Raw genomic sequence first — 9,975 nt, forward strand, 5'->3', positions numbered from 1 at the left:
GACTCCCACAGCTACCTGGACTACACTTCCTCCCACCCGGCTTCCTGTAAGGACTCTATTCCATTCTCCTAGTTTCTCCTTCTCCGCCGCATCTGTTCTGACGATGCCACCTTCCATACCAGTGCTTCTGACATGCCTTCCTTTTTCCTCAACCGAGGATTCCACTCTACTGTGGTTGACATGACCCCTGACCATGTCCATTCCGTTTCCCGCACTTCTGCTCTCACCCATTCCCCTCCCTCCCAGAACCACGATAGGGTTCCCCTTCTCCTCACCTTTCACCCCACCAGCCTCCACATTCAATGGATCATCTTCTGCCATTTCCGCCACCTCCAACGTGATTCCACCACCAAATGCATCTTCCCCTCACTTCCCCTTACAGCATTCCAAAGGGACCGCTCCCTCTGCGACACCCTGCTCCACGCCTCAATCACCCTTAACAGCCATTCCTCTTTGCCTGGCACCTTCCCTTGCACGCGCTGGAGATGCAACACATGCCCTTTTACCTCCTCCCTTCCCACTGTCCAGGGCCTCAAACAACCCTTCCAGGTGAAACAGCGATTTACTTGTATTTCTTGTAATTTAGTATACTGTATTCGCTGCTCACCATGCGGTCTCCTCTACATTGGGGAGGCCAAACGCAGATTGGGCGACCGTTTTGCGGAACACCTCCGTCCAGTCCGTAAAGGTGACCCTGAGCTTCCGGTCGCCTGTCACTTTAATTCACCGCTTCACTCCAAATCTGATCTCTCTGTTCTCGGCCTATTACATTGTTCGAATGAAGCTCAATGTAAGCTCAAGGAACAGCACCTCATCTTTCAATTATGCACTTTACAGCCTTCTGGACTCAACATTGAGTTCAAAAATTTCAAACTATAACCCCTGTCCCCATTTTTCATGCTGCATGATTTTCCCATTCCCATTTGCAACATTTTATCTTTCCTGCCTCTTACATAAGCACAGTGTTTTCCTTCAATTCCTGTGTAACTAGGAGGGGAACTTGCAGGTGATGGTGTTCCCATGCATCTACTGCCCTTGTCCTTCCAGGTGGTAGAGGTCGTGGGTTTGGAGGTGCTGTCGAAAAAGCCTTGGTGAGGTGCTGCAGTGCATCTTGTAGATGGTACACACTGCAGCCACATTGCGCCGGTGGTGGAGGGAGTGAATATTTAAGGTGGTGGATGAGGTGCCAATCAACGGGCTGCTTTGTCCTGGATGGTGTCGAGCTTCTTGAGTGTTGTTGGAGCTGCACTCATCCAGGCAAGTGGAGAGCATTCCATAACTCCTGAACTGTGCCTTGTGGCTGGTGGAAAGGGTTTGAGGAGTCAGGAGGTGAGACACTCGGCATAGAATACCATGCCTCTGACCCGCTCTTGTTGCCAAAGTATTTATGTGTCTGGTCCAGTTAAGTTTCTGGTCAATGGTGACCCCCAGGATGTTGTTGGTGGGAGTTTCTACGATGGTAAGGCGTTGAATGTCATGGGGTGGTGGTTAGATTCTCGCTTGTTGCAGATAGTTATTGTCTGGCACATGTGTGGCGCATATTATACTTGCCACTTATCAGACCAAGCCTGATTGTTGTCCAGGTCTTGCTGCATGCATAAATGGACTGCTTCATTATCTGAGGAGTTGTAAATGGAACCCAACACTGTGCAATCATCAGCGCACATCTCCACTTCTGAACTTATGTTGTAGCGAAGTTCATTGATGAAGCAGCTGATGGTTGGGCCTAGGAAACTGCCCTGAGGAACTCCTGCAGCGATGTACTGGGGCTGAGATGATTAATCTGCGTCAACCACAACCATCTTCCTTTGTTAAAGGCAAATTGTGTTTAATTAACTTGATTGAGTTGTTTAATGCAGTAAGGGAGAGGGTTGATGAGGGTAGTGTGGTTGATATTGTTAGCTGTACTTTCAAAAGTCGTTTGAAAAAGCACAACATAATAGACCTGTTAGCGAAATTGATGTCTACTGGATTAAAGGGGCAGTGGCTGCATAGATATATCATTGGTTCAGGGACGGAAACCAGAGAGTAATGGTGAGCAGTTGTTTTCAGACCGGGGAGAAGTGCACAGTGGTGCCCCGCAAGGGCCACAGTTGGGACCACTGCTCCTGTTGATATATATTAATGACCTTGGATTGGGTATACAGGGCATAATTTCAAAGTCTGCAGGTGATACGAAACTTGTAAATGTAGTAAAGAGTGAGGAGGATAGTAACAGACGCCAGGAGGGCATAGACAGACTGGTGAAATGCACAGACACATGCAATTGTAACTTAACAGAGTGATGTGAGAACTGATTTCGGTAGAAAGAACGACGAGAGGCAATATAAAAGAAATGATAGATTTTAAAAGGGTGCAGGAACTGGAGTGTACGTATAAAAGTCTTCGAAGCTGGCAGGAGAAAACGAGAAGGCTGTTCAAAAGGCATACGGGATCCTGATAGCCAGCACGGATTTGTTAAACGCATATCCTGTGTGACTAACTCGATTGAGTTCTTTGGTGAAGTAATGGAGAGGGTTGATAAAGGTAGTGCCTTAATAAATAGAGGTAGAGAGTACAAAAGCAAGGAAGTGATGCTAAACATTTATAAAACACTGGTTAGGCCCGAGCTGGAGTATTGTGTCCAATTCTGGGCAGGATTCATTAAGGTCGATGTCAAGGCCTTAGAGAGGTTGCAGAGGAGATTTGCCAGAATGGCACCAAGGATGAAAGACTTCAGTTACAAGGGAAGACTCGTGAATCTGAGGCTGTTTTCCTTAGAGAGAAGGGTACGGTGAGATTTGAAAGATGTGTCCTTGAAGGAGTTTGATAGATTAAATAAGGAGAAATTGTTTCCAGTGGCAGAAGAGTCGGTAATCAGAAGACACAGATTTAAGGTAATTTGGCAAAAGAACCAGAGGTGACATAAGGGGCGAAATATACAGCGAGTTGTTATGATCTGTAATGCACTATCTGAAAGGGTGGTGGAAGAAGATTCAACAATAATTTTCAAAAGGGAATTGGATAAACTCTTGAAGGTGGGAAATATGTATGGCTATGGGGAAACAGCAGGGCAGTGGGTCTAATTGAATAGCTCCATAACAGAGCAGTCACAGGCGCGATGGGCTGAATGGCCTCCTTCTGCGCTGTATCATTCTATGATTCTATGTACTTATGGGACGCTAACTGCACCCACGATCGTCAGTCTTCTCAGCGCAGTGATTCAATCGTTACTTCTTGCTCTCTTCTGTGCCCTTCAGCTAGAGGATGAAAATGTTATTGCATTCAGTTCTTCAAAGACACCTGGAGTGAAGCCGGGCGATAAGTTATTAGGTACCAACATTCAAATTATTTGTATGAAATGTCTTTCTGATTGATATTTTTAAAATAGGAAACTGTGGAATTTTTTACAACGGTTCCTACAATAACATGGCACAGCGGGATTTCAGCTTGCAGTTTTCCATATCAATCACAAGTGTAATAAACAACTGTGACATTTGTCTCATTCAACCTTCGTCCATCCCAAGACTTGAATGCTGCCCCCGGGGAACTTTTGATACCTCACTCACATTCCAGGACAGGATAGAAGGAAAAGGTTCCTCTGTGTTTCTCCATCCTTGACTCACCTTCAATATATAATCTATCTATCTATCTATCTATCTATCTATCTATCTATCCCTGATGCCATTACGGACAGTGCTCAACCTCATAAACTAATAGTTTTTACAAATCAAATCACAACTCATACTCTGCTGATCCAATTCATTCTCCCGCGGACTCCATCGCTATTAATCCGTTTACCGCCCTCAGCTTTCCCTCTCTATTATAATGTTCAGGTTTCTAAAACCTAAGTCTGGCCTCATCTGATCGCCCCTCCTTGTCTCACCGCACCTTTTATTTTGCTGTATTCAACCATTCCCGTGTTGTCTTCTACCTCTTTTATCCTTTGTTTCTCTTTTTCTAAAATGCCCGGCATGCACATTATGCAAGTATCAAGGTAGGACGGGATCCTATAGCCCGATTTGACGTGGATGGGGATTTGCATGCATAATTAATATTCAATGACGTTGCGATGTTTGAAACTTCTTAAGCAGACGGTGAGAAAGAGCCCAGAACCACATTTGTGTCAGAAACTATTTTCCTTGTGACCCTCACCAGAACCTTCACTATGATTGAATCGGTTCGTGTTCTCGCCGCGCTGATGTTCTGTCTCCACAGTAAGTACAGGCGTTAACCTTCAGTATCGCGACGGTATACATTGCTCTGATTTTTTGTGCTTGCGTTGAGCGGACCTGAAACACACGCAATATTCACCATTGCACAGAGTGCAACTGATCAATAACTTGTTATTTCACCAGGTACAAACGCAGATCCTGTCCTGACTCAGCCCGCGTCCATCTCAACCTCCCCGGGGGAAACTGTCACGATCACCTGTGCCCTGTCCGGAGGCAGCATCGGCAGCTACTACACGAGCTGGTACTGGCAGAAACCCCGCAGTGCCCCTGTGCTTGTTTGGGACGAGGACGACGATACTGCTTCGGGGATTCCAGATCGATTTACCGGGTCTGTAGACTCATCAAGTAACAAGATGCATTTAACCATCGCCAACGTGCAGTCCGAGGACGCCGCCGATTATTACTGTGCTGTGTGGGACAATGATGATGGATTCACCTTCGGGAGAGGGACCAAGCTGAATCTGAGCAGTAAGTAAATTATTCGCAGTTTGTGACTTGGGATTTGTCAACAAGTTTTCGATTTGTGTTTGGTTTTGTTTAGCCGAAATTCACGGGATCTAAAAATATCAGTGTCCGAGTCGCTCGTGGTCTTTACACAGCCAATTATATTTTTCTTATTCTGTTGGCAAAGCGCTCATCAAATTGTCCTCTAACTTTTGCAGCGTTACTGACGAAATACCAAAAATACTTTTAAATCATTGGCTTGGTAGATTGAATTGGTGTAAATCAAGATTATTGCTCTTAAAATATATTCATACAGAGCTTGTGAATCAGCGTCCAGTGATATTTAAGAGATAGCCGGGCACAAAGCACGCCCGATTTTACGGAGAGTGTTCAGGCCTTGGAGGGGGTGCACGGCGCAATTTATTAAGTTGATATCGTTCCTGCGAGGTTTTAGTCACGAGAGACACGAAGGACGCTGGTTTCACTACAAGCTAACGCTGTGATCTGACGGACATGTTCAAAATGAGGAACCATTCTGTTACGGCAAAATGGATAAAAACTATTTTCACTCATCGTTCAGTTGGTAGCCGGAGGACATAAATTGAAGGTCATTGCTAGAAGAACCAAGGACAGGTTAGGATATTTGCTTTAGCCAAGGGACTGGTAGGACTGCAGTGTCCTCCCTGTAAGAGTGGGGCGAGCAGAACCATAGTGGCGCTTAAATGGGAACTGGTTAAACATTTGAAAAAGGAAAAACAAATATATGGGACATGGACTAAGTGGACATGTCTTTAAAGGGCGCGATCAGTCCTGTGCTCCATAATTCTATAATTCTATGAATCCCACATAGTATTTCAGACTGGCTCACACTCGGCCCTTATAACTCAAAAGGCTAAGAACACAAATTCAAACTTTTCGCACAATACCGGTTTTATTCCACTTAAAGCACTGCCACGATTTATCACCATTCTTGGATTGAGATTGCGGAATGATAGTGTGGCGACTTGCAGTAACTCACTCCCACTCTTCCCCAAACTCAGTGATAACCCTTCAGTACAAAATCCTCCGTCCTACATTTCGCATTAATCCCCGAAGACTGCACTAATCAGACTGTTGCGCTAAAATCAGCGAGTGATAAACATCAACACTATTCGATTTTCTCCATAACACAGTAACAACCCTCAATGATTGTCAGGATGTCTATTGTCTTAACAAGTGACGGGCTCATTACCTTGCTATCCGATCAATTGTGTGCGAATGTCTCGGAATAGCTTTTCAGATTTTCGAACCTGCGTTTCTCCTCACTCAATTGCGCTTTGCTGCTGGTGCTGTGGTCAGTGTCAGTGAGAGGAGTAAACTTACAGAAAATGCGGAGTTAGAGATATTGTCAGACTACTCGCATTTCAGCATCCAAATGATAATGTAGAGAAAGAAAGGTGAAGTTGTAGGCTCCAGGGCGAACCTCTCAGAACGGCAATAGATTGTGAAACCGACCCGGGTAAACCTGGTATTGGTGAGACGCGCTGATACAGCTGGCACCTCACCTCAATGCCAGGGCCAATTGTAGCGGCCCAGCCTCTAATTCTAGTATTGAAACGAAATAGTGTTTTAGCCCTTTCTTCGGTGCTTTGCGGTACATAAACCATTTTACCGAGGGGTTGTAATTAGCAGCTGATGCTTATAGCCTATGGTCGTTGCGAACGGTCATTTAAAGAGAGAGGAGATTTTGATAATCCGGCTTCAACATTCTTACACTGGATTATATTTCATTGTTACTATCTTTGAATAATTCTATTTAATAATAAGAAAAAATGAACTTGCATTGAAACCTCGGGGCATCGCAAGTTGCTTGACAGTAGTCGCCCTTGTAATGTAAGAAACGCGGCAGCCTATTTGCGCACAGCAAGGTCCCACAAACAGCAATGTTTTCGCGATGTTGATTGAGGGACACATATTGCGCAGGACATTTTTGTCTTCATTATTTGCATATTGAGGATATTGCTGAGGATACAATTGTTTACAATACCAGACGTTCTTTGTTGGAAACTCTTTCTCTTTAATGAAAACGCAACATTTGTGACACTCTGACCCCAGAGATGTCTCCAAAGACCGTAATTCGAATGTGATAGAACAGTCTTCTGAAGGTTTACACAATATAGTCACCGTCGGACGGGGCGGGAAACCTTGTGGAAACGCGGAGCCGAGCAGAGCGGCCGCGGCAGTGATTGTACAGAAATCCAAATATTAGTCCAATATTTACCACTTCCGTCAATAGAAGAGCAAAACTGGAGACAGAAGAAACAATCGAGATTAACAGTAAATTGATTAGAATCCAGTGTTTCCAGTTAAATATTACAGAATCGTTGCTGTCAGCAATGGTTCCAATATTTATCCCAAATTCGGATTCATTGCTTTTTACGTTTCTTTTAAATCCTCAGCCCCTGGGACGCTGTTTGTGACAGATTGCGTCAGACCAGTACATTTCAATATAATACTGTGTCCAGTATTATTTTCATGTTTCTGTTATTTTCTGACCCAATTATTTCCTTTAGATTAAATTTCCTTTTAAGAATTGTCATGTGCTCCTTTCCATGTAGGAAACGTAGTAACATCTTCTCAGGTTCTATACTTTCGAATACTTTGGACCCCAGTCGTTGTACAATTGACACTAATGAGGTTCCGTTGTATTAATTTCCTCAAAGCTTTGTAGAGTGACGCGGAATTTTAAAAGAATTGAAGAAAGTAAAACATTGATTGCGACTTTTATGTCAATTAAGATGGATCTTCTTTCATTTGTTTCTTCTTTTCAGGTCCGCGGGCCCCCTCGGTGACCGTCCTTCCGCCTTCGTCGGATCAAATCGCAGCAAAGAACACGGCGACCCTGGTATGTTTGGTGAACGGCTTTAACCCGGGCGCTGTGGAGATTCAGTGGACTGTAGATGGCAGTGTGAGAGGGAATGGTGTTGAGACCAGTCGGATCCAGCAGGAGACGGACAACACGTTCAGTGTGAGCAGTTATCTGACTCTGCCAGCCTCAGAGTGGAACTCACACGAGCTTTACTCCTGTCTGGTTAAACACGAGACTCAGGCAAACCCGCTTCAAACAAGTATCGCCAGATCCAGCTGTATCTGATTCAAGAATCTTATGTATTGATCTATTATACCATTAGTAAAGTTTCCTTAAAATTACTTTCCGTAATCAACTATTACGTCTTTGAGTTTAAGTGGAATATTTCAAAAGTCAAGCAGTTTGTCCGCTACATTCCGCTGTCTGTATTTTACAGTGTGATCACCCTGAGCTGATCAAAGGTTCAGTGTAACTTTACAAATACCGCAGTGTAATAAAATGTCTCTTCCATTATCTCAAGTGATGTTATTCTTTCCTGTCCGTTACCCCTGAAGCAATTCATAGCAACATTCTAAATCTGACAAAATAGTGAGGCTTTATTCTTTGTGACATTCTGCACATTTTATGTAGAGTCAGTGAAATCAGTGAGATTAGGTACACGATGTATAACTTTAATTCAACATTTCGTGAAAACAATCTTACAACATAGTTTTGAAAATAGACCTGGCTGAATCGTGCCCGTGTGGGGAAGGAGCTCACTAATTGTCTGTTTTTATGACAAGGATTCAAAGCACGTTGTGTAAATTCTTCTAAATTATCTGGTTGCACAAATTCAGCGAAAACCTCTGACCGCCTCCATTTTGAATACCCCGGAACTACAGCGGTGCAGCCTCTGCAATTGCTGATTTTTTTCCTAAACTATCCGAGGACTTTAATCTTTGGTCAATAATGGTTATATTAAAACAGGTGCTATTAGCAGCAATTCAAAGCGTCATAACTACAGGTTCTGTCAGGCCCTTGACTGAAACCAGCTCAGATAAGAGTGGCACTTCTTAAATTGAACTTCACACTAATCACACACTCGGTACAGTATCCCTTTCGTAAGTAGTCTTCGTTGTTCAGACTGATTTAGGACTATAAATACTTAAATCGCTAAAAGGAGAAACACAAGTTGTTAAGGCCATAAAGATTCCAAACAAGAAATAGAATACAAAAGAAGGAGGTTAGTGCTAGATTTATATTGAACTGTGTTCGGTTCTGGTCTCCACTCTACAAAAATGATAATGAAAGACTGGAGAAAGTGCAGAAAATATGTACAAGTTTGTTACAAAAATGGGAGGATGCCACAATCAGGAAAAATGAACAGGTTCAACTCTTTTCCCTGGAAATGAGAAGACTGATGAGATTTGATAGAGGGCTTTAAAATATGAGTTGGTGCGATAGTGGGGACATGGAGAAACTGTTTCCACTGTGGGTGTGTCTTGAACAGGAAGGCATAAACATAAGATCAAATGAATAATATATTTGAAGTAATGGGTTGGTAATTAGTTCGGAGGTTGTAAACGAAGAGTAGGGATAAAGGTTCGTTCTCTGATTGGCTGGATGTGACATGTGATGTTCCCCCGGGATCAGTACTGGGACCTCAGCTTTTCGCCATATATATTAATGACTTGGATGAAAGCATAGAGAGTTGTATATACAAGTTTGCAGATCAGACTAAGTTAAGAGGCACAGGAGGTTGTGTGGATTCGCGATGGAAATTACATTGATAGACTAAGTGAATGGGTAAAATGATGGCAGATGAAGTTCAATGTGGAGAAGCATGAAATCATCCACTTTAGAGATGAGAATGACAAATCAGAATATGTGCTTAATGCTGAGAGACTAGGAGCTGTGGGGTGAGCAAACGGATTTAGGTGTCCATGTACACAAATCATTAAAACTAGTGTACGGGTGCAAAAAGTGATCGGGTTAATGGAATGTCGGCCTTTATCACAAGGGGGTTTGAATTAACAAATGAAGAAGTAACGCTTCCGTTGTACACAGCCTTGGTCAGACCCCATCTGGAGGACTGCATTAATCAGTTCAAATTCATCAAAATGATATCAAGGCTTAAAGGATTCAATTATGACGACGGATTGCATAAACGTGGTTTGTATTCCCTTGTGTATTAACGGTTGAGGAGTGATCTAACCGAGGTATTTAACATTATCGAGGAATTCGATAGGATAGATACAGAGAAACTAATTCCACTAGTGAGGCAATCCAGAAGAAGAGGAATCAGGAAGCAATCTTTCACACACACGGTAGCTGAAACCTGGAACTAACTACTCCACCCCCCCCCCCCCTCGCCAATGCTGTGGATACTGAGTCAACTGACATTTTCAAGACTGAGATCGATAGATTTTTGTTAGGTAAGAGTATCAAGAAATATGGAACAAAGGCGAGTAAATGGAAGTGAGGTGCAGA

At 43.4% G+C, this 9,975-nt stretch overlaps 1 protein-coding gene across 1 annotated transcript; it reads left to right on the forward strand.

Moving 5' to 3' along the window:
* The first annotated feature begins 4,092 nt into the window (after positions 1-4,092).
* On the forward strand, positions 4,093-8,019 carry LOC147104556 (immunoglobulin lambda-1 light chain-like). Its single transcript, XM_085962151.1, has 3 exons — positions 4,093-4,196; positions 4,338-4,682; positions 7,469-8,019. The coding sequence occupies exons 1-3, from the start codon at positions 4,148-4,150 to the stop codon at positions 7,789-7,791; spliced, it is 717 nt and encodes a 238-aa protein (XP_085818277.1). The 5' UTR covers positions 4,093-4,147; the 3' UTR covers positions 7,792-8,019.
* Positions 8,020-9,975: the final 1,956 nt, after the last annotated feature.

The sequence above is a fragment of the Somniosus microcephalus genome, chromosome 19 (genome assembly GCF_052327205.1).
Source record: "Somniosus microcephalus isolate GS21.2 chromosome 19, FLI_Smic_1.0, whole genome shotgun sequence".
Lineage (NCBI taxonomy): Eukaryota > Metazoa > Chordata > Chondrichthyes > Squaliformes > Somniosidae > Somniosus > Somniosus microcephalus.